The 26,768-nt window shown below is 46.7% G+C and overlaps 1 protein-coding gene across 1 annotated transcript in view; it reads left to right on the forward strand.

Moving 5' to 3' along the window:
• Positions 1-26,768, forward strand: part of ETF1 (eukaryotic translation termination factor 1) — a 157,723-nt gene that overhangs the window by 128,324 nt on the left and 2,631 nt on the right. Inside the window, exons 7-9 of the mRNA XM_082255326.1 lie at positions 14,463-14,618; positions 14,702-14,766; positions 23,421-23,568. Coding sequence (XP_082111452.1) covers positions 14,463-14,618; positions 14,702-14,766; positions 23,421-23,568 — 369 coding nt within the window. The remainder of the gene's footprint in view (positions 1-14,462; positions 14,619-14,701; positions 14,767-23,420; positions 23,569-26,768) is intronic.

The following is a 26,768-nucleotide window of genomic DNA, read 5'->3' on the forward strand; positions in this document are numbered from 1 at the left end:
AAAACCATAGTTTTATGTATTTATTTTTCTCATTTCACTTCACCAACTTAGACTATTGTGTTCTGATCCATCACATAAAATTTGGATTAACAAAACATTGAACTTAAGGCTGTAATGTAACAAAATAGGTAAAAAGTCAAGAGGGGTGAATACTTTAGCAAGGCACTGTGTGTGTATATAATATCTTTTTTTTTTTTTAAATCAGATAATTTTTATTTAGAAAACACTTTTCATTACAAACAACAGAAAAACAAAAAGAAAAAGAAACATCCACTACAATGAACTCCGGCCAGGTATCAATAGCACGTAACAGCAGACAGCAAGAGACATTGGAATAATAACAAGCATAAATTCTCCATTCCATAAAAAACATAAATGAATGAAGTAGGAATCATCCCTAAATTGGGGGTCCCCCCTAGGTTCAAGGAGAATGTACCAGTGCACATAACATTGTCGGCACTCTGATTCATGGCCAATCAAGGATCTTTGAAACCGGCCTCACCATATTGGAAAAGCATAATCGGACATATAGAGAGAAAGAAAAAGATAGAGAGGAAAGATAGAAACACAGAATCAGAAAAAGGACAAAAAGATAGTAGTTTGGTGGTGCAACCTCCAGTCATAAGGGGGAAAATCACAGAGAATTCCCTCCCCTCTCCCCACCGACTTCCCCACCATCCCTCCAGGTAAAAAGGGAGTATGTAGCCTGACCCTGTCCCCCCCCACCCACAAGACAGCTACCCAGGCCCAATCTAGAATAAGTAATGAAATCCACAACAGGTTCAAGGGGCTGAGGAAACTACCCCCCCCAGGAATCTATTAGTGACCAGGTGCGGAGGGGCCAGTCCTGGCACGTCCAACCATGGTCCCCAGATGCGTTCAAACTTCATGTGGCTGCCCCTATGTAAAAAAGTCAAATGTTCCCTGGATAACAGAGACTTAACCTCAGCCGTCCATTCCGCATGTGTGGGAGCAGATGGAGATATCCATTTCCTCGCTATCAATTTGCGGGCAAGAAATAGGGTCCTGAGGACCGCCTCAAACACCCCTGGGGTATACAATTCCTCGTCTAACCAGCCCAGAATACAAAGCTTCGGGTCCTGAGGGAGCTTCAGCCCCCATATAGTGTTAATGGAGCGAAGTACTTCAGTCCAGTAGCGGTGTAATTTTGGACATCTCCAAAGCATGTGGATTAGTGTTCCCTCCTGAGTCTTGCAGCGTGGACAGAACGGAGAATCCCTCCTGCCCCAGCTGTGCAGTCGCTGCGGAGTCCGGTATGTACGATGCAATATGAATAATTGCGTAAGGCGCTGTGAAGCTGACAGGGACACCTTGAGCACATTGTCAAGTATACCTGTCCACTCTTCCGACGCTAGTGATCCCAGTTCGTCCGCCCAGGCCGATCTGCACCTATATGTCATGGCCCTCGACACGTGTTCCATGAAGGAAGAGTATAAGGAGGAAATTTGCCCCTTCTTCACTGTAGAGTTTACTAGGCTCATAAGTATAACCGGGTGGCATAGACCCCACTGGGACTCCCTGGTTTGTGCCGCGATGGCATGTCGCAATTGTAAGTATTGGTAGAATAATGTGTTAGGCAGCCCAAATTCAGCCCGAAGTGCCTGGAAGTCTTTGAGAGCATTTCCCCTATACAGTTGGAAAATGAATCGGATGCCATAGCTAGCCCAGTTCAGGGTATCCCGGAGTCTATCCAGCTCTGGGTAGTTGGCATTACGAAGTATGCGGGAAAACCTGGAGAACCCCCTATAAGTAAAGTGACCTCGGGCCCTGCGCCACACCTTGTCCATCAATAGCAGAGTCGGGTGCTGGGGAAACGTACCCAGCTCCCCACTCTCTAACGATTCCACCAGCGACTCCCCCCCCCAGATAAGCCACAAGTATCCTGCGGATCGGGTCGCAGTCGTCAACCCGGGACCAGCCCGTGAGATGCTGTAGTTGGGAAGCCAAAAAATAGTACAATGGGTTGGGGACCGCTAGGCCTCCACTATCCTTAGCCTCCTGTAGCGTCTCCAGGCGGATCCTAGGGGACTGTTTTTTCCATATAAGTGCCCGGTAAATAGTGTCAAACTGTTTAAAAATGTGGATCGGTATCCATACGGGGGCATTATGTAGAGCATACAACAGTTGTGGATTCCAAATCATTTTGATAAGATTGCACCTACCAACCACTGACAGCGGTAGTCGGACCCAGCTGGACAGTTTCTCCTTGAACCTTCCTAGTAATGGGGTTACATTAAGTTTGACATACTTTCTCAAATCAGGATGCACAGTAATACCCAAATACCGAAATTCGGACACCACCTGGACCTGAGACGCCAGGGGCGGCAGAGCAGCCCCCAACGGGTCCAATGGTAGCAGCACCGACTTGTCCCAATTGATTCGGAAGCCCGAGAAGGATCCAAACTTAGCTATCACAGTCATCAGTTCTACCAAAGAGCCCGAGGTATCACCAAGGAACAACAAAGCATCATCAGCATATAATGCGATTTTCTCTTCCCCCTCTCCCCTTCTGAACCCATGGATGACGGGGTTGGCCCTAACTGCTGCCGCCAGGGGCTCCACCGCCAGGGCGAACAGCAAGGGCGACAATGGGCAGCCCTGCCGCGTGCCCCTGTGCAGCGGGAACACCGGAGACAGCATATTGTTGACCCTCACACACGCCGTAGGGGCGTTGTATAATAATTTGATCCATGCTATAAACCGAGGCCCAAACCCCAGTCTTTCCAAAACAACCCAGAGATACTGCCACTCAACACTATCAAAGGCCTTAGCCGCGTCGAGTGACAGTATAGCTCTGTTCCCGCAGTTATCTGGAGTAATCTGCATATTCAAGTACAGCCTGCGTATGTTAGTCGCCGTGGAACGCCCTGGGATGAACCCAGATTGGTCCCCATGTACAATTTTAGAGATCACCTTAGAAAGGCGGTTGGCCAGTACCTTAGCAAAAAGCTTGAGATCCGACGTGAGGAGGGAAATGGGTCTATACGAATCAGGGCGCGTCGGATCCTTCCCGGGCTTCAATAGAACCACCACCACCGCCTCATACATAGAGGGGGGAAGCGACCCCAACTCCGATGAGAACTCAAGAGTGCGCAGGAGTTCCGGCAGCAGCACCCCACTAAAGGCCTTGTACAACTCAATAGGGAGCCCGTCCGCACCCGGTGCCTTCGAGTTAGGGTAACCCGCTAGCGCCTCCTGGAGTTCCTCCAACTTAATGGGGGAGTCCAGGAGAGCCCTATCCGCTGCGGCAAGTTGCGGCAACTGGAGGTCATGTAGGAATGCCAATAAGTCACTCGGGTCGTAAGACACCTGGGAAGCGTAGAGATCCCTAAAGAATGTACTGAAGCCCTGCAGGATAGACGGAGTATCAGAAACCACATCCCCAGAGGGGAGCGTCAATCTGTGAATTATCGGGGGAGGTCTCTGCGCCCGTGAAATGGTTGCAAGCATATGCCCAGTCTTTTCCCCTTCCTCAAAGTATGCCTGTGACATGAAAAAACGTTTGTGTTCAGCTTGTTGCTGCTGGATGGAGCGAAAGAATCTCTGCACCTCCAGCCAACAACCCTGATTATCCGCTGTGGGAGACGCCAGGAAAGCAGCCTCCGCCCGGAGCACCGCCTCACTGGCATCCCGAGCCCATTGCCTGCTCCGTGACTTTACCGATGAAATTTCTTTGATACAAATACCTCTAAGGAAGGCCTTCATGGTATCCCACACCATTCCCGGAGCTGCGGAGTGTCCGTTATCGGCAAAGAAATTAGTAAGATGAGTGGCGATTTGAGCATGATCAGGGAAGAGTGGAAGCCAAAAGGGGTTCAGCTTCCACTGCCTAGGCAGACTGGGACCAGGCAACCTGAGACTCACCAACATCGGGGAGTGGTCAGAGAGCCCACGCGCCAGATAGCTCACCACGGGTGCGTAAGAGAACAGTAGGTCAGATCCCAGGGCCAAGTCAATACGGGACAATGTAGAGTGTGACAAGGAATGACAGGAAAAGCCCGCCTCTAAGGGGTGCTTGCTACGCCAGATATCCAGAAGTCCCAGCTCCCCCAGAAACCTAGCAAAGGGAGTGGGAGTCCTGGAACCATCCGGGCAGAACCGTTTAAGTATGTCAAGAGTTGGGTCAAGGACATTATTGAAATCCCCCACAGCCAACACCGGGAGTTGGGGGTGTGCGCCAAGAAACGGGACAGACACTCCAGCACCTCGAACGCGAATGGGGGAGGAACATAAATGTTAGCAATAATACACTTAAGAGTATCCCACACCCCCACAAGAAAAATAAATCTCCCCTGCGGATCAACCAGAGAGGCAAGAGTCTCAAATCTTGTTGAAGCTGATACTAGAATGGATACCCCCCTAGAGTACTGGGTATGAGAGGAATGAAACTGCACCGGGTATTTAGAGGTGCTAATACAACCCATAGAGTCAGTAGTCAGATGGGTTTCTTGCAGGCAGACAATAGCAGGACTCTGGTGTGACAAAGAGGTCCATATGGCAGTACGCTTGCGAGGGTCCCCCAGGCCACGGACATTCCAGGAAATCAAAGTGCCAAGTGGGCTAGCCATGATGGGTATCTAGCACTAGAGGAGTTGCCTGCGTTACATCAGCAGGCCAGGGGGAGATCCGCCAATAAGGAAATCCGGTGAGGGACAGCGACAAAGTCTCAAGGAGGTCCGTCAGAGACTCGGGTGAGTCGTGCTCAGCATATCCTAACAGTATAGGTCGTGGAGTTGCACCAAAACAGAAAAAAAATGATGAGGATAGGAACAACAAAAAAAAAGAAGAAGCAAACAAAGTACAGACGATGAGAGAGCACACTTTAGGCGGAGAGCCCGAAGGGCGACTCCCATCCGGACCCCGCAGGGAAACGTCCGTTGGCCCACAGGGCCCAGGGGGGTGAAGTGAAGAGGGCCCAGACTCGCACAGTCCAGAACAGAAGGCCATTCCAAACAAAACTGCAGTCGGAACGGCAAACTTGAGAGTGCAAACTGTTGCAAACAAGGGGGAGACCGTTCAGCTCCCAACAGGGTGAGTATGGACCCCTACGCAAGGCATCGAAGCTCACGCCGTCGTGCATCATCAGGCCACAGCCTCCCGCAGCTGGCGTTCGTGGCGGTCCAGCCAATTAACCGCCATGGTGGGATTTTCGAAGAAATGGACAGCACCGTTAGCCACTACTCGCAATTTGGCAGGATACAACATGGAGTACACCAACGGTATGGCACGCATTCGTTTTTTAACTTCCGTGAATCGTGCGCGTTGTTTCTGGAGTGCCGCAGAAAAATCAGGGTATATAGAGATCCGCGACCCTTGAATCTCCATACGAGGTTGTTGTCTGGCCAGTCTCAGGATAGTGTCTCTGTCCTTGTAGTGCAGAAGTTTCAGCAGAAATGGGCGGTCAGGGGCCCCTGGTGGTGGAGCCCTGAACGGCACCCTATGTGCCCTCTCCACCGAAAAGAAAGGAGAAAGGCTATCCTTTCCAAAGGTTGTTAGTAGCCATTGCTCTATGAACTCCACTGGCGTTTTGCCCTCTGCCTTTTCTGGTATGCCCACCAAGCGAAGGTTACTGCGGCGCAGCCGGTTTTCCATGTCCTCCAGCCTGGCCATAGCCTCAGAGACCCCAGAGGAGTTCATTCTGACATCTTGCATAAGGGGTTGCATTTCATCCTCCACCACACTAACCCTGCCTTCCAAGGCCGTGGCCCGCTCCCTGATTTTTTGCATATCCTGCCGCATGTGTAACAGGCCCTCTTTCATACTCTTCACCTCCACAGTCAGGTCAGCAAGGGATGCACCATAGGTGTGCACAGCCGTTAGCACATCTTGAATAGTGGGGGCAGGTGGGTCAGAGTCCCCAGGGATATCATCCTCCCTCCGGAGCCCCGCAGGAGTACTCACTGTGCCGGCAGTGGAAGCCATGGCTGCATCATCCCTCCCGGGAGAAGGCAGCTGCGGTGCAGGAGAGTGGCCGGGTTGCTTGCTCGTCGAAGCTGCGGTCTGCTGATGCTGCGCTCTCTGTGATGCCGGGACATGAGCGAACTGCTCCAGTCTAGAGAGCGCCGCAGGCACCTTGTCCTTGCCCGCCCGCTGTGGCAGCGTGGCGCCGCCATGTTGGATTTGTTTGGGCGCCGGCAGGCTCCCCTCCTTCTGCCTCGTCATGGCCACCGATGCGGTCCGGGACGCTGTGGACGGTGCCTCGGAAAGGCAGACACGACTGCGGAGCACTCGGGCGATGTTTCCGGTGGGTGAGGGTCCACTAACAGGATGATACAATAGCAGGATATCGGAGCCGAGGAGAAACACGTCCTTCTACATGAGCCGGTAAGCCACGCCCCCGTATATAATATCTTATCTGTCTTTCGTTCATTGATGGACACAGCTCCTTACCCTCTTGACCATTGGGTTATACTGCCCCTTACAGGAGTAGGACACTAGGCAGGAAAAAGCTTGACTATGCCTATGGGGAAGTCCCAGGGGGTATACTCCCATTCTCCGCTATAGGCATTCAGTTTTTTTTTTTTTTTTTTCTGCCTTGTCAGGAGTAAGGGCCTAGTTCCTTGCTGGTCCTGGCAATTTTTTTTCTTCTTTTAAATGAAACTTTTTCTTATCTTTATTTTGTTCCTGTGAGAAACTAAAATCATCAGCCTTGCGCTAGCTCAGCCGTGATCTAGCCCCACTGCAAGTTAAAAGTCTCGCGAGGGTGCATACGACCTGGCCTCGGCCTGTGTAGTAGCAATCTTCCTGGTCGACAGCCCTTCCCATTCCGATGGCGCGTTGGTCTGTCCGTAGCGGTGCCCATTTGGTCTCACTGAGCTAGGAGGCTCCAAAACATGTTGCCGCCCACTGCGGGACATCTTAATGGCTAGAAACCGGTTGGTCACGCTCTCTTCCGGCTTGCGTTCCAGCCTTGTCACGGCTGGCCACTGCACACAGTTGCACCGTTCTTTCCTCCTATGATAGCCCAATCTCCATATTATGCTGACGTCTCCGGCTTACTCCACTCCTGGAGTCTCAGAGCTGCTCACCCACAAGGCTAACACCATACACAGACAAGCATTTGTCAGCTCACTAGGATTCAGCAGAAAGCGGACCCCGATACATCTATAGGAATCGTGGGATTGTCATCTGGCACATCCAGGGGAGGTCATTGAACTTTGCTAGCCTAATCTCCACACTGTGTGAGTGAAATCCATTTTATTACATGTGTTTTAAGAATAAGCAGATAAACTTGGAAGGCTGCGCCACCTTGTTTTTTTTTTTTATTCAATTGCTGGAGTTTCCAATACCCTCATGAAAAAGTGCTGCAGCAGTCAATATAGGTGAAACTTTTTATGGGATCTCCCAATAGACTCCCACTCCCTTTCTAGGAATAGGCCTGTGTATTGTGGTTTATCTAAATATACTGTTTGCGCTGAGAGTTTATTTACTTTTTCAGGAGTGGTATCCATCTTTTCCTGGTATGGGTAAGTAGCTGTCGTCGCCACCCCCCCCCCCCCCCCTTACCCTGGAGGATTTTGGGATGGATGTGGGCCTTTCCCTGGGATGATGGAACCCCCGGGTTCCCCTCCTTCCCCCCCAACCCCTCTAAAATTTTGGTTATCACTTTGGGTCCTCCGGCACCCCCCCCTCAGATGAGGTTATGAAGTTGCTTTTGCCAAATGCTCTTAAGAGGGGGCTTGTTGGAATTGCTGCTGGCCAGGTTTTTCCTGATGCCCAATGGGGGGTTGAGCAGGGTTCCTTGCCACCCTGGGGGTTGGTGACTAGGGCAGGAATGTCCTTTGGGCTCCCTGCTGCAGTTGTTGACCAGGGGGAGCGAATGGTTTAGCATCTGCGCCTCTCGCGGCCGGATCCAGCGAAAAATGTATGCCATGGCTTTGCGACCTATTGGTCGGCAGCTATGTGGGGTGGCCCCAGTGAGGGTGGCTGAAGCCACTACCCTCCGTTTGGTCATCCGCCCCCCCCTCCACTGCCCCTTGGTGGTCAGCTCTGCTGGGGCTCGTGCCCAAGCGACTGGGCATCCACGGATATTTAGGTTGTGGCCTACTAGGCCAAGTGGCCGAGTCCGGCCACCCCAGTGAGGTTAGCTGAAGCCCCCGCTGCTCTTTTGAGCATCTACCTGGCTGGGATACTTGCGGCTGGGCCGCCACAAAAATTTGGACCATGGCTTGCGGCCTACTAGGCCGTGTGTGGCACTGTGGAGGCGGTTTATTTATTTTTTTTATTGCAGCCATGGCGCCATTATACTGTAGGGCACCTGCCCCTTTTTAGCGCTGTGGGACCATCAGGGTACCCTGCCTGCGTCACGGCAGGCGCCTTCCTTTTTAAGGGGTCTATTTTCCATTATGCGGGCCTCCATGGAGGGTGACCCCTTTGTTTTTTTGCAGGGTCCAGGAGTTTGTCCATTTGTGGGCCCTTGGTCGGCATCCCCTTTGCGGGATCGCAGTCGGTGGTCCTCCCCTGATTGTCATGTTTTCTGTGTCTGTCTCAGATCCTGAATCAGTTTCAGCCTCCGCGGACGCTAGTTACCCTGCTGGGTCTGCGTCCATGCACCCTGAGTCCTCATAGTTTTGATGATTCCTCTGCTCCTCTAGCCGCGCATAAAAAGGTGCTGGTGGATGCACTGATTGTGTCAGTGTGTGAAACTTAAAAAATGGAGGATGCCGCTGATGCTGAGTTGGAGGCGCTGATCTCTTTTGGCACCCATAGGCCCTCCCAATCAGCAAGTGTGTTCCCCTTTTTCGCTTACTTTGACAACATTGTTGCAAAACCAGTGGGGTTGTCCAAAAACACGCACTCTTGTGGTCCCTAAGCATTTTGCTATGCGTTATCCTTATGAGGATTCCCTGCTTAAAAAGTGGATGATCCCACTTGTAGTGGAATCGCCGCTTTCCAGATTAAATAAAGCTACCTTAATTCCGATTGAAGTGTTCCCGGCCTTTAGAGATCTGTTGCTGGGTTTGGCAGTTAAGCTGGTATTTACCATTGCCCTAGTGTCACAAACACCAACCAAGTGGCTAAACTTTTACGCCGGGACCTGGAGGGTAAACAACTTCCCGCCTACCTTTGCGCAGATGGCGGATCAGTTGGTCCAGGGGATACAGTTTCTGTGATGCCTCTTTAATTTCTAGGCTGTCTGTATCAGTGGAAACTTGATAAAGGAAAAGGAATTGGCAGCACTCCAGGTTGAGTCAAAATCCAGATTTATTGACAGGACATCCAAATATGACAATCGTGACAAGGTAGACGCATTTCACACACTTGACTGTGCTTAATCACATGAGTAATGATTAAGCACACAGTCAGTGTGTGAAACGTGTCTACCTTGTCACGATTGTCATATTTGGATGTCCAGTCAATAAATCTGGATTTTGACTCAACCTGGAGTGCTGCCAATTCCTTTTCCTTTATCAAGTTTCCACGGAGGCGAGCTGGGGCATTTGCTGGTGTGAGTCATCAGGCAATTACACCACCCTGAGCAGTGAGTTCTTGTCTCCAATTGTCTGTATCAGTAGTGGTCCTTCGGCGTATAATCTGGCCGAAATGCTGGGCTGCAAAACAGACTTCTAAGAAGGCCTTATCTGATCTCCCCCTTGTAGGGGGATCAGCTTTTTGGAGCTTCCATGGATGGCATTATTTAGGGTCTCAAGAAAAGAGATCAAAGCCCTTCAGGGCCTCCACTGGAGGTTCCAAGAGGACGTGGTCTGGCAAGCCACGAGCGGGCTCTTCCAAGCCTGCCGACATAGCTGCCTCTGCATGAAGGGGCTCCTTCATCCGTATCATCTTTTCTCGCTTCTATCGACTTTAAGGACTCCTACCTTCACATTCCAATATGTGCCAGTCACCAGCGCTTCCTCAGCTTAGCCATGGGCAAGGAGCATTATCATATTATACTCCTTGATTCTTCACAAAAGTGTTGGTCCCAGGGCTAGCATTGTTGCGTCAGCCAGGGATCGCGATACTAGGGTACTTTAAAAAAATCTTCTGCGAGCAGAGCCTCTGACTGCTCTGATGGACAACTTGGAGATTACTCTGCGAAATCTAAGGAAGTTCAGCTGGATTCTGAACCTTCAGAAGTCTGCTCTGGTTCCGTCCACAAAATTGGACTATATGGGTCTGACTCTGGACTCTGCCTCAGCCAGAGTGTTTTTTCCTCTGGAAAAACCCCAGACATTGCAGGAGGCAATTCAGCTTCTGTTGTCCAGCAGACAGTCATCCCTCCGGGCTTGCATGCGGGTGCTGGGCCTGATGGTGTCTACCTTTTTGAGGCGGTTCCAGCTGTACAATTCCACATGAGAGCTCTGCAAAAAAGATTCTGGGACAAGAATCCACGATTTCTAGAGGTGCCTTAGTTCTCCGGCACTTCAACCAGGAAAATCCTTTCTCCCCCTGTACTGGGTGGTTGTCACCATTGATGCCAGCCTTTCTGGGTGGGGAGGAGTCCTCGGCACAGATTGTGCTCAGGGTGTCTGGACTCTCGTAGAGTCCAGACTGCCGATTAATGTACTGGAACTGTGAGTGATCAGACTGTCTGGATCATTGGGCAGTTTGTTTTCAGGGGTGTCTGGTACAAATTCAATCGGACAGTGCCAATGCCATGGTCTGTCAATCACCAAGGGGGCACAAGAAGTGTCCTGGCAGCTCGTAAATTAGCCGGCATGTGGGCAGACCAATTAAGGTGGGCAGACCAATTCGTTCCAGCCCTCTGCTGTACACATTCCAAGGAAGGTACAGAGGTTTGTGGCACGGTCTAGGGATCCTCTGGCCGATGCCACAGACGCATTAGTGGCTTCTTGATATCGGTATCGTCTGATTTACGCCCTCCCCCTGTAGGATAGAGGCGGAAGGAATTCCAGTCATTCTAGTGGCTCCGGACTGGCCTCGCCGGTCTTGGTAATGCCGATCTCTTGCTCTGGCTGGTTGCCAATGCTCCTTGGAGACTTCCTCTCAGGGAAGATCTGCTGTCCCAAGGGCCAATCTTCCATCCTGCTGTAACAGCTTGGCTGTTGAAAGCCACTTGCTGAAGGATAGAGGTTTGTCTGAATCGGTGATTCCTACGCTGTTAAAGGCTTGAAAATCTACCTTTAGGAAGATCTGCGATCGTACTTGAAGACGCACATTGCGTGGTGTGAATCTCTTGGGCTTCTCCCTTTTCCTCAGTCGGGGGGGTTGAGCAGCACCTGGCTTTGAGTACCATCAAGGGCCAGGTTTCGGCCTGCAGGTTTTCTTTCAATGTCCATTGGCCACACATTCCTTGGTGCATACCTTTTTATCCAGGGAGTTCGACATTTGGCTCCTCCAGTGCGGTCTCCATTGCCGTTGTGGGACCTCAATTTGGTTGTCCGTTCTCCAGAAACCTCCCTTTAAAAATATTCAGGAGATTCCTCTGCTTATGTTGTCCCACAAGGTGGCCTTTTTGGTGGCTATTTCTGCTGCGCTAAGGGTGTCAGAGCTGGCGGCATTGTCTTGTCCACCGTTCTTCGTCCCTGTCCATCGTTCCTTCCAAAGGTCATCTCTGATTTCCATTTGAACTAACACATTGTGTTGCCTTTGCTATGTCCCATGCCTAGACATCCTATGGAATATAGCCTTGCAATCGGGATGTACCTGGCAGCTATGGAGCCTTTTAGGCAGTCACTCACTATTTGTACTCGTGGATGGACCTCGGAAGGGGTTGGCCGCTTCTGCTGCGATTATTTTCAGATAGATTAGATGGACAGTGATTCAGGTTCCTCCTTTCCCCGTTAAGGCACACTACTCCGGCGCTTAGTGCCATCTGGGCCTTCCGTCATCAGGCGTCAGTGCTGCAGGTTTGCAAGGCGACCACCTGTTCGTCTGTGCATACTTTAACAAAGTTTTATAAGGTGGATGTGTTGGCATCTGCGGATGCTTCTTTTGGACGCAAGGTTTTGCAGGCTGCTGTTTAGAGGACCTGGTCCTCTGAGTGTGTATTTTTTTTTTTTTTTTTTTCAGGTGAGCTCCAGCTGTTTATGGTTGAGCTCCATGTTACCTGTTTGGCTAAGGTTTAGCCTTGGGAATTTTTCCTTGCTGTTCCCCTTGTGTTTGTCACTACTTTTGTGATGTCCCAATGGTCAAGATAAGGAGCTATGTCAGTCAATGAACGAAAGAGAAAATGGGATTTTTGACTTAACAGTAGAATCAATTTCTCTGATGTTCATTGACGGACAGAGCACCCACCCCTCTGTGGAGTTGGCTTTCTTCTGACCCTGCCTGTAATAAAACTGAGTGCCTATAGCTGAGAGGGAGTACGCCCCCTGGGACTGCCCCATAGGCGGTCAAGCTTTTTCCTGCCTATTCCCCCTACACCTGTAGGGGGCAGTATAACCCAATGGTCAAGAAGATAAGGAGCTATCCATCAATGAACATCAGAGAAATGGATTTTATGGCAAGTCAAAAATCATATATATTATTCCCTTTCATATGGTCACCATTGCAGTATGGTGTCATAGAACTGGTGTGGCGGTGATCAGGGGGGCATTAGAATTTTTTTTTTTTTTTTTTTTTTACACATGCTTAATTGCTAGATACACAATTGTACACAGTGGATGGCTTGAAAAGAAGCCATTCATTGTTTACAACTATTATGTGACCTGCTGTGATTAATTACAGCGGTCACATGGTACTTGGAGCAGGTCACTATAGTGATCGGTCACCCTCTGTCTCGTGGACACAGCCAGTGACTGGTCGATACCACAGGGCGGCCCAGCTATTTGGGAGAATGTCAAATGTCTACCCGGAGGGAGGAAAGGCTGGTGCCATCTTACCAGCTGGATAATTAAGGGCGTTCCCTCGGAAGCTGGTTCCTCTGGTTGTGTTGGCAAGTGTCCTTTTCAGGTGAGAAGCTCGGCCTTATCCTGTTTCAGATTCGAAAATTGGTCCTTCGGGCGACTGAATTCCGGTGTCCCTCAAAGGGGAAGGGAGTAAATTATATTTTTGTACTTGCCGTAAAACCCTTTTCTAGGGATGCACCGAATGTTCGGCGGCCGAACATTATTCGGCCGAAAATAGAAAAAATAGCACTTTCGGTGTTCGGCCGAATAAGTCAAAAGGCCGAACAATTTTGTGCCGAATAATAGGGCTGAACGATAGTCGATATATCGACTATCGTTCTGTGGCCGTAGGCGATATTCATATCGCCGAGGTCACGATATTTACAGGGGGAAGGGACTCGGAGGAGGACAGGAGGACTCTCAGACTTCCGTGAAGCCGGGACACTTCAGCGGTGAGCATACATACATTACTCACTCGTGCACTGCAGCCCGCCCCACACATTCAGTGAGTCTTACTCTCCTCCCTAGTTTTTTCAATGGCACATTTAGGAAGCCAATCACGCCGTGATTAGCTGCACAGCGAACCAATCACGCGTGCCTGCACACCTGATTGGTTCTGCTGTGCCACTACTCACGGCGTGATTGGCTTCCTGAATGTGCCATTGAAAAAACTAGGGAGGAGAGTAAGACTCACTGAATGTGTGGGGCGGGCTGCAGTGCACGAGTGAGTAATGTATGTATGCGGCTGTGCTCCTTTCCAGGCTCCTACTAGTCCACCTCCAGCCTCCTACTACCACCACTATGAGAGACTGGGTAACTGTATAATCTGAGTCCACACTGACACTGACTGTCACTGAGTAATTGATGTTACCACATTAACCCTGACCTGCCCAGTGCCCTGTATCTGCAATTAAACTTTACAAGGCTGCCTGCATGCTTCCTGATTTCCATTCCCAGCATCCTTCCCAATCCCTACAGTGTCACTAACATTAACCCTATGGTACAAGGCTGCAGTGTGCACTGAATCCCATTCCCTACAGTAACATTTAGGGAGAGAGAGAGGACGAGAGAGAGAGAGAGACAAGAGGACAAGAGAGGACAAAAAATTGGCAAAATAAATGGAAAAAATGCGAAACACCGCGTTCGGTATTCGGCCTTCGGCCAAACATTTTATTATTATTCGGCTTCGGCCAAGAATTTCATTTCGGTGCATCCCTACCCTTTTCTTGAAGTCTTAGGGAGCAGCAGACCCCCACTCCCTTGTGTTCTTGGTAGTAGTTTCAAACGGAGACATGATCTGTAGGGAAAGTAGTAATGTGGGCTGGCTTGCAGTTTTTTTCTTTTTTTGTCAGCACAGTGTAACAAACAGTATCTGAATTCCACTGTCACTCAATGGGCTCCCAAGACAAGAATTTTACAATGTGAATTGTTTAACTTTAAGTATGTTTAAAAAGGTGTGTGTTGCAAAGCCTCCTTCATTGTGTATTTCAAAATGCATAAGAAAAATTCTTTGATTGCTAGCACAGTGATGTAACTTGGTACCAAATGTTCCCACTTCTGTTTTATCATCTACTTCTAATTCTGTTGGTACTTTAGCTGTTTCTCTGCAAATAAATGCAGTCTCCCCCCCTCTTATGTGTTAATTTACAGGGCGATACTTTGATGAAATTAGTCAGGACACAGGCAAGTACTGTTTCGGTGTTGAAGACACACTTAAAGCATTGGAAATGGGAGCTGTAGAAATTCTGATAGTTTATGAAAACTTGGATATCATGAGATACGTCTTGAGATGTAATGGTTCTGAAGGTTAGTTTTGCTCTTACTAGTCATCTCTAGTGTGCTGAAAATGGTATTGGCTTGTATTTTTAAAGATGTTTTTTTTTTCTTAGAGGAGAAGGTCCTCTATTTAACACCGGAGCAAGAAAAGGACAAATCACACTTCACTGACAAAGAGGTATGCAATTTAAAATGTTAATTTACTGAATTTAATAAGTGTCTTGTTCTTAGTTTCTTTAGTAATTAAGTGCATAGCTCAGGGCTCTAAAAACAGAGGGAGAAATTGGTTTTCTGGGTTGTCATGAGTTTGACTTGACTGAAACATCTTTATAATTTTTATATATATATATATATATATATATATATATATATATATATATATATATATATATATATATATATATATATATATATATATATATATACAGTTCAGACCAAAAGCTTGGACACACCTCATTCAAAGAGTTTTCTTTATTTTCATGACTGAAATTTGTAGTCACACTTCAAGAGGTAGTCACCTGAAATGGTTTTCACTTCACAGGTGTGCCCTGTCAGGTTTAATAAGTGTGATTTTGTGCCTTATAAATGGGGTTGGGACCATCAGTTGTGTTGTGCAGAAGTCAGGTGGATACACAGCTGATAGTCCTACTGAATAGACTGTTAGAATTTGTATTATGGCAAGAAAAAAGCAGCTAAGTACAGGAAAACGAGTGGCCATCATTACTTTAAGAAATGAGTCAGTCCGAAAAATTGGGAAAACTTTGAAAGTGTCCCCAAGTGCAGTCACAAAAACCATCAAGCCCCAAAATGAAACTGTCTCACATGCGGACCGCCCCAGGAAAGGAAGACCAAGGGTCACCTCAGCTGTGGAGGATAAGTTCATCCGAGTCACCAGACTCAGAAATCGCAGGTTAACAGCAGCTCAGAATAGACCAGGTCAATGCCACATGGAGTTCTATCAGCAGACCCATCTCTAGAACTGTTGAGGAGACTGTGTGAATCAGGCCTTCATGGTAGAATATCTGCTAGGAAACCACTGCTAAAGAAAGGCAACAAGCAGAAGAGACTTGTTTGGGCTAAAGAACATGAATGGACATTAGACCAGTGGAAATCTGTGCTTTGGTCTGATGAGTCCAAATTTGAGATCTTTGGTTCCAACCACCGTGTCTTTGTGCGACGCAGAAAAGGTGAACGGATGGACTCTACATGCCTGGTTCCCACCGTGAAGCATGGAGAAGGTGTGGGGGTGCTTTGCTGGTGACCCTTTTGGGGATGTATTCAAAATTGAAGGCATACTGAATCAGCATGGCTACCACAGCATCTTGCAGCGGCATGCTATTCCATCCGGTTTGCGTTTAGTTGGACCATCATTTATTTTTCAACAGGACAATGACCCTAAACACACCTCCAGGCTGTGTAAGGGCTATTTGACCAAGAAGAGTGATGGGGTGCTGCGCCAGATGACCTGGCCTCCACAGTCACCGGACCTGAACCCATTCAAGATGGTTTGGGGTGAGCTGGACCGCAGAGTGAAGGCAAAAGGGCCAACAAGTGCCAAGCATCTCTGGGAACTTCTTCAAGACTGTTGGAAGACCATTTCAGGTGACTACCTCTTAAAGCTCATCAAGAGAATGCCAAGAGCGTGCAAAGCAGTAATCAAAGCAAAAGGTGGCTACTTTGAAGAACCTAGAATATGACATATTTTCAGTTGTTTCACACTTTTTTGTTATGTATATAATTCCACATGTGTTCATAGTTTTGATGCCTTCAGTGTAAATCTACAATTTTCATAGTCATGAAAATAAAGAAAACTCTTTGAGAAGGTGTGTCCAAACTTTTAGTCTGTACTATATATATATATATAATTTGTTTTTCCAAAAAGATTTATATACAGACAAAAAGAAGGGGGGGGGCAGGGAAAAAAGGATTACAATTTCTATTACATTCAATAATTCAATACAGTCGTCAATGTTCCAGTAAATTCCAGGAGTCATCAGTACTGTTAACTATTGTTAACATGTATTGTGAGAGGTCATGGGTTGTCAGAGGTTTTAAGATCTTTCTCTTCTGGATTTAGAGGTGCAAGATCTGCAAATATTTGTATTGGGTGCTTCTCTCCACCCACAGTAGGACATGCATGCACTTGTTTCAATTGATGAAACAATTGAGAATGACACAAATATTAATTTTAAAATGTCTGCTGCCTTTTTATGATGGCAATTTGCACATACTCTAGAATGTAATGAAGAGTGATCACCTAAATTATCACATGAAAGTCTCTCTTTGCCATGAAAATGAAATGGAAAAACCCATTTCCACTGCATTTCAGCCCTGCCATAAAAGGACCAGCTGATATCAGGTCAGTGATTCGCTCAACACAGGTGTCGATGTTGATGAGGACAAGGCTGGAAATCACTCTGTAAGGCCCCTTTCACAAAGGCAGACCGTTCAGATCCGCCTGTCCTTCTTTTTTTTTTTTTTTTTTTCTTTTGACTGATCTGAACGGATGCCTCATGTATCTCTATGGGGCATTGGATGTCAGCGGAGACATGTCCGCTGACATCCGATCCATCAAATCTGGACAGATGGAAACCCTTTTTTCCATCCGTCCAGCTGATCGGATGAGAACGGACACACGGTCCGTTCCCATCTGATTCCCCCAGAAGGGACCTGACAGCTGTGTCTCTGCACACAGCACGGAGATACAGCTGCCATCCGCCTGCTCAGCGGGTGATCGGCGGTTCGATCCCCCGCTGAGAAAAATTGAGTCCGCCTGACGGACTCCCTGTGTGAAAGGGGCCTAATGGTGATTGCTTTAAAAGGAGGGTTATGCTTGAAATCCTTATTCGTCCTCTGTTAACCATGGTTACCTGCAAGGAAACACGTGCAATCCTTGCTTTGCACAAAAAGGGATTTCCCAGGCAAGGATATTGCTGCTACTAAGATTGCACCTAAATCAACCATTTTTTTGGATCAATAACTGAGAGAAAGTCCAGCATGTGCCCAGGACCATCTCCTACAGTTGATTCAGCGGCGGGATCAGGGCACCACAAGTGCAGAGCTTGTTTAGGAATGGCAGCAGGCAGATGTGAGTGCATCTGCACATACTCATACTGTGAAGCAAAGCCTTTTAGGCGGGTGACCTGGTGTCAGGGAGGACCAGGAAAAACATCAGGGACAGACTGATTTTCTACAAAAGGTACAAGAAGTGGACTGCTGAGGACTGAGGTAAAGTAATTTTCTCGGAATCCCTATTCCAATTGTTTGGAGCATGTGGAAAAAACTTGTCTGCAGAAGAAATGCGAGCGCCACCATCAGTCCTGTGTCATGCCAACAGTAAAGCTTCCTGAGACCATTCACGTGTGGGGTTGCTTCTGAGCCAAGATAGAGTGGGCTCACTCAAAATTTTGCTTAACACAGCCATGAATAAAGAATGGTAGAAAAATATCCTCCAAGTGCAACTTCTCCTAACCATCCAAAAACCGTTTGGTGACGCACTATGCCTTTTCCAGCATGATAGCAGTGATAACGAAGTTTCTTGGGGATCAAAACCATAAAATGTTGGGTCCATGACCAGGAAACCCCCCCCCCCCCAAAGACCATAATCCCATTGAGAAATTTTGGTCTATCCTCAAGGGGGGGGGGGGTGAACAAAAATAAAAACCCACAAAACACGAAGGGGATTGGCTGATGTTTTGGGGATTTATGAGCTACAAAGGCACAGGAAATTTGGTCAGAATTGATGGCAAGATGAATGCAGTATGTTATCAAAAAATACTGGAGGAAAATTTGCATTCATCAGCCCGTAAGCTGCGCATGGGAGGTTCTTGGACATTCCAACATGACAATGATCTTAAACACAAGGCAAAGCCGACCTGTCATTGGCTAACAGTAGAATAAAGTGAAGGTTCTGCAGTGGCCAAACTCCCCTCAACAATGTGGTTTTGATCCGGTGGAAACCCCCCCCCCCCCCCCCAAAGATTTGCAGCGCCCAGAGGAAATGTCACATGGCTTGGCTTTTGAAACTGTAAAATTGTATAAAGTTGTTCAGCAGTGTAGATAAAGCATTATTCAGAGAACCATAAAGGTGAATAGATCCTCCAGCAGTCCGTCACTCGTAGAGCATGAAAAAAGCAACATATCGTGATTCTGCTACAATCAGATACACATTGTCAGAAGGGGAGGGCCACACCCGTGGTGGGAGATGGATATAACTGGTGAAAGTGCTGATACACAGAAGCTCCCTGCTTCCCCCATGCAATGAACACTCACCAGCTTCAAAATCTCAGCCAGCATATAATAATGGGAAAGGCAGCACAGTGAAGCCACTCACGGATAAGCTGATAAGCAACCCCTCCTAAGCCAGCTCCACTTCCTCTCCTCTCACAGTGATCATATAGGTTCACAAGTCACTCGTTCACATAGGAGTGGGACAGATGAGGGCCAGGTAGTAAGTTTAAAACCACTCCATTTATTAAAAATACAATACAAAAGCAGAGCAGCCACTTATAGGTCCCGCTGTTTTAATAGGCATAGCAGCGGCGCGACTAGTCTCAGCAGAGCACACCCTGTATCAAAACGCGCCCAACGCATTTCAGGCCAATTGCCGATCATCAAGGGGCTATGAGAGTAGAGGAAGTGGAGCTGGCTTGGGATCCTTAGGACAGGTTGCTTATCAGCTGATCCGTAAGTGGCTTCACTGTGGAAGGAGGATTGCTGTGCTGCCTTTACCATTACTATATGCTGGCTGAAATTTTGGAGTTGGTGAGTGTTCATTGCATGGGGGGGAAACGGGGAGCTTCTGTGTATCAGCACTTTCACCAGTTATATCCATCTCCCACCACGGGTGTGACCCTCCCCTTCTGACAATGTATATCTGATTGTAGCAGAATCACGCTATGTTGCTTTTTTCATGTTTTTTTTTTTTTTTTTTTCTATGTGCTACGAGTGACGGACTGCTAGAGGATCTTTTCACCTTTATGGTTCTCTGCATAATGCTTTATCTACACTGCTGAACGACTTTATACAACTTTTTACTGTGAACAGTTTCAAAAGCTAAGTGACATTTCCTCGGAGCGCTGCAAATCTCTTTATCTTTTGATTTAAAGAGTAAACACAGTTGATTGATAATAAATGGCCTCAGCCAAACACTAACCATGAGTGAAAGAATGCCATTGCAAACATCAGGTAGGTATGTGTTTTAATTTTGAAAAAATGTAACCTTTTCAATCACTTTAAGCTTTCTTTAATAGCTTCTGGATGAGAGTATGCCCCTACTTCTAGCACTGGGAGCTGATTTTGAACTCTGGTAGGTCCTTGAACCGGAAGTAAACCCATCCATTTAACTGTTCCAAAAAAGTTACATCTGCACGTGGTGGGAATGTAACACTCCCATTGGTTGTGCTATCAACCAAACTTATCTAATGGCTGGTATCATAATTATCACATGTGCAGCATCATGGCAGTTGTAGATTAAACACAGGCCGAGATGTCAGTTTCCTTGGCTGAAAACAATAGGAGGGTTTACTTCCACTTTAAGTAGTTTGACTCACAGCCATTTGGATGCACAGGGTCTTTTTTTTTTTTTTGGTCTACCACAGCCCTTAAAGGGACCCCTAACCTACTAGGTTACCTGGAAAAGGATTTGGATGGTCAATGTCACCCATAAACACCTAATACTGCTCGAAGCATTGACTCCTGAGTGTGGCCCAGTGCCTTTCCTGGTATTCCCATCCCCATTGTTTGTTGCTCCTGTGAAGTCAGTTATGGATCTTTGTATTCAGCAACTTCCCAAAGGGCCTAACCACTGCAAAATCGGTCCGGATCTTCCATTTTCAGGTTACAGCACTGAGGATTCTGTCACCTGTTGGGGAGATTAACAAAATGTTTACCTTGCTGCTAATAATTGTACCTGTTTTTTCAGGCCTCTTGCCCCTCCTACAGGAAGTGACCCTCCCTTGTTTGAGCATGGGACACTAAAGGACTATTTTTAGGGTCATATTTCTCGTGTTTTTTATGGACCAGATAGATTTCTGGTGTGATCGTTCAGGCACCACATTTGTAAAACTGATGCTCCTTATACTTCTGCAGCCTTACCTCTTCTGCGTGGTCATCCTTTTGGGTTGACACACTGCACATGTGTGCCATTTTCCAGTGTGTGCGAATACCTCTGTCTTCCCATTTTCTCAGTGACAACACCATGTCAATACTCAGAGGTTTATACGTTGGCTCCCTACTGCCTTACAGTGACCACAATCCTCCTGGCTCCAATGTTTGAGTACCCAGTGTAAGATATCCCATATGGAGATATCCCATATCTAGTATGGTGGAATATAAGCTCAAGGGCAGCAGTCCTGCAGGCCTTGCTCGTTTTCAATCCACTAACTGATCCAGGGTGGCTTGCAGTGTTACCTTACCTCTAGTATATCCTATACTAGATATTCTCTTGCTGGCACTGCAGAAGCAAGAGAATATCTAGTATAGGATATCCCTCACTTGCTTACTTATTATGGCGGAACATAAGCTTAAGGGCAGCAGTCCTACAGGCCTTTCCCACTTTCAATCCACTAACATCTGGGGTGATGTGCAGTGTACCTCCAAAAGGTCTTGACACAGCCTGGCTCGCTGTCTCCAAAGTCCACACTTGCCTGTCTTTTTTTTTTTTCTTATGTCGTATATCACAGAACATAGAGCAGGCAATAAACATTACTATCTTGGTTATGCGGCACCTATAGGTGAATGGACACTGTAAAACCAAACAGGAAGTCCCCCTTTATATAACCCCTCCCATACAGGAAGCATTTCAGTCCGTCCGCCCCCCAGTATCTTGAGGGTGATGGTCACGGTTATTGAAGCTCTCCGAGTTCTATGGTCCCCGGCTGGTTTGATTGAGAATCAAGGGACTGAATAATCTGAGCCATTTTGTATGGCTTAATGTGAAGATAAATGGTACCCAAGCCTAGCAAAGGAGGACGCAGCAAGTTTTTGCTATAATGCAACAATTTTTGGCCCTAGAACCCTGTGTATTGGAGTCCTGGGCAAGTAAGAACCAAGGCAGCTCTGGCAGGGTGCTGTACAGGTACAAGGGAGTGGACCCAAGAATTGAGGGGGTACCCAGTCACTGAAGGTCCTTAGTGACAAGGCCCATTGTGATTGGTGAAGATTGGACCGCTGTCTAACGTCAGGGTCCTGTAGCAGGATTGGGAAGTGAGTCCTTGGTACATAATGCATCAGGGGTGTTTGTATACATTTTTGCTCCCTTGGCAACACTTTTTTTTTTTTTTTTTTGTTTTACTGTCCTACCACAAATGACCGTGCCTTCCATCTCCAGCCACTAGAGGGTGTGGGGGATTTTTCAGTGTAGCAGTGGTTTCACCCAATATTTGGGACCAGCATACTGTGCATTACTTTTTTTATGCTGATGGATGCTCCTGGCCACTCTTAAGGAGTCTTGCCGGACGTTATTCGCAGATGTGGGAATAGAGCCTTCCGAATCACTGGTTGAGAGGCATGTGAGCCGCGGAAATGTGGGCACGTCTGGTGTGCGCTTGCGGCGCCGCACATGCGTGGTGGCGATCCCCTGTGAGCGTGCATGTGGCGATGCGGCTCATTCGCTGTTAGTCCGGAAGCTGCAAGAGGCCATCTTACTTGAGTGCCTGAGGTGTGGAGCTTCTGAGGCTGCGCAAGGGACACAGCTAGCTGTTTGCTGGAGCACATGAGTCCTGGGTGTTTGGCACAGGTGGCAGGCATATCTAAAGTGTTGCATATTGCTGTGAGGCTGTGGTAGCTGCTTTGTGCTGGATCACCGCCTTACAGGGAAGTGCTGCCCTGAGGGACTTGGTGTTATGTTTTTGTTCAAGCCCAGGTATGTAATCGCTTGTGGCAAGCTATGTCTTCCAGAAATTGGAGTGGGGAAGGCACGGCAGAAAGGGGCACGTGTACCACCAGCAGCCCCTGAGGAGCCTAAGAGGAGCTCTGCTGTGATAACTTCCCCTGACAGACCAGAGGCGACAGGCCGATCTGAACCATTTAGCTTATCTGGCATTGTGGCTACTACCGGTGCATCTGCATCAACCTATGTTGCAAAAGATAATCTAACTTAAGCTTAGGCTGGCTGAGAAAATCAATGGTCTGATTGCTTCAGTTACGCAAGGGGGGAAAAAAGCATGAGATCCCCCTTACCCTCAGTTCAAGCAGGAATGGGTAGAGGAGGTAAATATTGGAAGATGTTCAGGCGGAGGACTCCACTTCTGGGGAGTCACTTCCTGAAGAGGCTCAGACTTTCTCAGCTTCTCAGTAGAGGTTATTGATCCAATCTCTTATGTAGATGGTCCACTCTGTTTAACCTACTTCAGGTGGAGGTTTCCTAAAGAGATTTTCCTTCCAGTATCCTATGGAAGAGAAATGTGTCAAAAGTGGAGTATGCTGGCTGTGGATGTGACAGTGTCTTCACTAAACAAAAATCTAACCTGTTCAGTGGACAATGAGCTGGTGTTTAAAAAAAATTTGAATCCTTACTAAAGGCTTCTTTTTCCCTTGCCGGATCTGTGGTTCAGCCCTTGGTGGTGGCAATAGGCGTCTGTCAATCCCTAAAGGACCATGTTAAATGGTTGAGTAAGCCTGGGCAGGATGAGGTTTCTGCTGTGAAGATGACTGATTTGCCTCATGCCTTGTGCTTTGCGGTAGACATTAAGGATTCATTACAAGTTTCACGTTTTGCCCTTCTATCTGTGCATATGCGCAAAAAGTTGGTCGGCTAAGGCATGCTTATATGTTGCTATTCAATAAAAACAGACTAGTGAAACTAAATGTGAATTTGTCATTTTGTTTTAGACTGGACAAGAGCATGAGCTAATAGAGAGTATGCCTCTACTAGAATGGTTTGCTAACAACTACAAAAAATTTGGAGCAACACTGGAGATTGTTACAGACAAGTCACAAGAAGGATCACAATTTGTGAAAGGATTTGGTGGCATTGGAGGTAAATAGAGAATACAATTTATACTGGATATAGTGTTACATCTTTTTTCAAAATATGTATATATAAAGTAATTGCTCATGTGATTACATCAACTGACTATCACCCAAAGAAATTAGCACTAAGTGAATTGGATCTTTTTTTAAACCGTTAATGGCTTAACCACTTGCTGACTGCCGCACGACTATTTACTGCGGCAGTCAGCCTCTCCTGGGCAAAGTACTATGTCGCTCGCCCACGAGCCTGTAGGGGGCGAGCGCGCGTCGTTCCTTGCCAGCGCGTGTGACCGGCGGCTCAGATGTCCGCCGGCCACTTGCGATCTCCCACAGGAGAGGGAGAAAGACAGACGGCTGATGTAAATACAGCCGTCTGTCATTCTACCTGAAGTAATGACAGAGGCTATGCGATCCTGCTATGTAGGATCATATGTCTCTGTGATTACTTCACTAGCCATGCCCCCTAACAGTTAGAATCACGCCCCTAGGGACACACTTAACCCCTTGATCACCAATAAAGTTAACCCCTTCCCTACCATGTCATTTTTACAGTAACTGCATATTTTTAGCACTGATTACTGTAGTTATGTCACTGGTACCCCCAAAAATGTCAGTCAGGGGTCCGATCTGTCCTCCACAATGTAGCAGTCCCGCAAAAAAAAAAAAGCAGATCGCCACCATTACTAGTTAAAAAAACGAAACCATAAAAATTACATCTTTTCCGTAGTTAACGCAATAACTTTTGCGCAAACCAATCAAAATACGTTTATTGCGTTTTTTTTTTTTTTTTTTCTTTTTTGTTTTTTTTTTTGTTTTACCAAAAATATGTAGCAGAAAACAAATTGCCCTAAAATGTTTAAATTTTGATTTTTACTTTTTTTTTTTTTTGAGAATTTCATATAAAAAAATGTGAAAAATGTTTTTTTTTTTTTTTTTTTCAAAATTGTCGCGTTTTTTTTTTTTTTTTTTTTTTATAGAGCAAAAAATAAAAATAGCACAGGTGATCAAATACAATCAAAAAAAAGCTCTGTGGGGGAAAAAAGGATGTCAATTTCATTTGGGTACAGCATTGCACGACCACGCAATTGTCCGTTAAAGTCACGCAGTGCCGAATCGCAAAATTGGGCCCGATCTTTGAGCAGCCAAATCCTCCCAGGCTTAAGTGGTTAAGTAGGCCATGGATAACTAGAAATTTACTAGTTTCCCCCATCAACACATGCAGTGTTGATGGGGGATTGCCACCTGCAGCGCTATTGTATTCTGTGGGGGGGGGGGGGATCTGGCAGAATACAATTGTTACTGCTAGCGACTATAGCCGCTGGCAGTAACTGTATGTAGAAAAATCCATCAGGCTGATTGTACCCAAGTTGATGGATCAACTAGGGTACAATCAGCCTGCCCATACATGGCTTGAAAATTGGCCAGTCCCAGCTGAGTTTCAATCCATGTATGTCCAGCTTCTCGTGTCAGGATTTGAGTTGGTCAGTCATTTATTTTTATGGAGTCTGCCCCTTGAAACCCAGGATCTTCTTCCAGTTCCGTATGTTGGCATGACCGCATTGTTTATAATGGAGGGATGGGGCTTTTAAATTGCCATTACAATATATTCTGTCATTACAAAATCCATGCACTAACCAGAAGCTTAAGGTAGTTCTAAAGTTAAAACCTTCTTTACCTTAATGCACTCTATGCGTTAAGGTTAAAAATGTTTTACGACTTAAACACTAACCTGAGTTATTAATCAATCCAGCGCTGTGCATGGCTGCATCCTGTTCTCTACCTCTACTCAGAGACCGAGGCAGCACTGGGAGCCAGTGGCTCCTTCAGCTGTCAATCAAGTGTTGAGGATGGGGGGAGGTTGTGAGGAAGAGCGGTGATGTGTGTGCCTTTTGGATGGCAAGCAGTTTGCTATGGGAGAGGACAGAACCAGCAGGGGGACCCCAGGAGAAGAGATTTAAGGCCCCCTCTGCAATACCATTTCAAAAAGCAGGAAAGCAGAAGAGTTAATACATTTTATATTTATATCGGACTTCAAAACTTGATAGAAGGAAAGGTCATGCCTACTCCTACTTTTTGTACTTGACACAATCTGATGTCAAATTACATGTCAAATTTTTAAGCAAAATATTTGGTTTGTGGCACAGCTTCTAGGTAAATTAACTTTGCGGTTGTAATGAATATGGAAATGCTGATTCAAGTGTTAAATTCTAGCTACTTCAAATTTATTTAATCAACTGCTAAACAGCGTAACCACTGTTGTAATGGTCAAAGAACAACATTTTTGACTGGTACCATTCTTTCAAATGGCGCTATTGTAACTACCTGCTTTAAGGTTGTACTAGTGTGTTTCTCCCAAAAAAAATCCCACTAAAGCTGGCCATGGATAGATTGAGAATCGACTGGTTCAGCATGGACCCGCTGAATTTTTGATCTACACAACAGAAATTGATGTAACAATCTATTTCTGTCAAACAGGCTTGTTGGAAGATTTGTCTTGATCCGCTGCTGCAGCCCATTGGGTGGGTGCTGATCAGTGTATTTCAGAGGGCAGAGGGTCCCTGCTGTCAAAATACAATATATCAGCGGGGGAAAATTCCTCAATCCGCCTCCCAATTGTGTGGATGGGAGGAAATCTGTTCATTTTTTAAAGCGAAAAATAAAAAAGATCAATCTTTGGCCAGCTTTTCTAGTAGAACATTCAAGGGAGCAAAGCTTGAAGCTATGTTTGAAAGTACAGTAAAACCTTGGATTGAGATGAGAGTAACTTGGTTTGAGAGCGTTGTGCAAAACAAGGAAAGATCTTTTATAAATTGTGACTTGATAAACAGCGATGTCTTGATATACAAGTAGCGTCATGTCACAGCTAAGTATAAAAGAGAAGAGAGGCGCCTCTAAGTGTAGTATATGGTTACATTTATTGAAGGTACAACATTTAGCAACTCACATGGTTGATTACAACAGGCACATCTAAGTATGCAGGCATCCGGGGTAAAGCTGCGCTGCTAACAAAACAAACTAATAAATAACTCTCAAATATTGTGTATAAATAATCTGTGTAAAGTGCTAGTGCTCAACTTGAAATACACATTCCTATATCATAAATACCAATCAATATATAAATTTTTTTTTTACATAAATACAAATTTTATACACGTGAAAATAATGAATGTGAATAAAATCCTTCAATTAAAGACGTGCTTAAATAGT

Source organism: Pelophylax lessonae, assembly GCF_965119305.1.
Source record: "Pelophylax lessonae genome assembly, chromosome: 4".
In the NCBI taxonomy this organism is placed as follows: domain Eukaryota; kingdom Metazoa; phylum Chordata; class Amphibia; order Anura; family Ranidae; genus Pelophylax; species Pelophylax lessonae.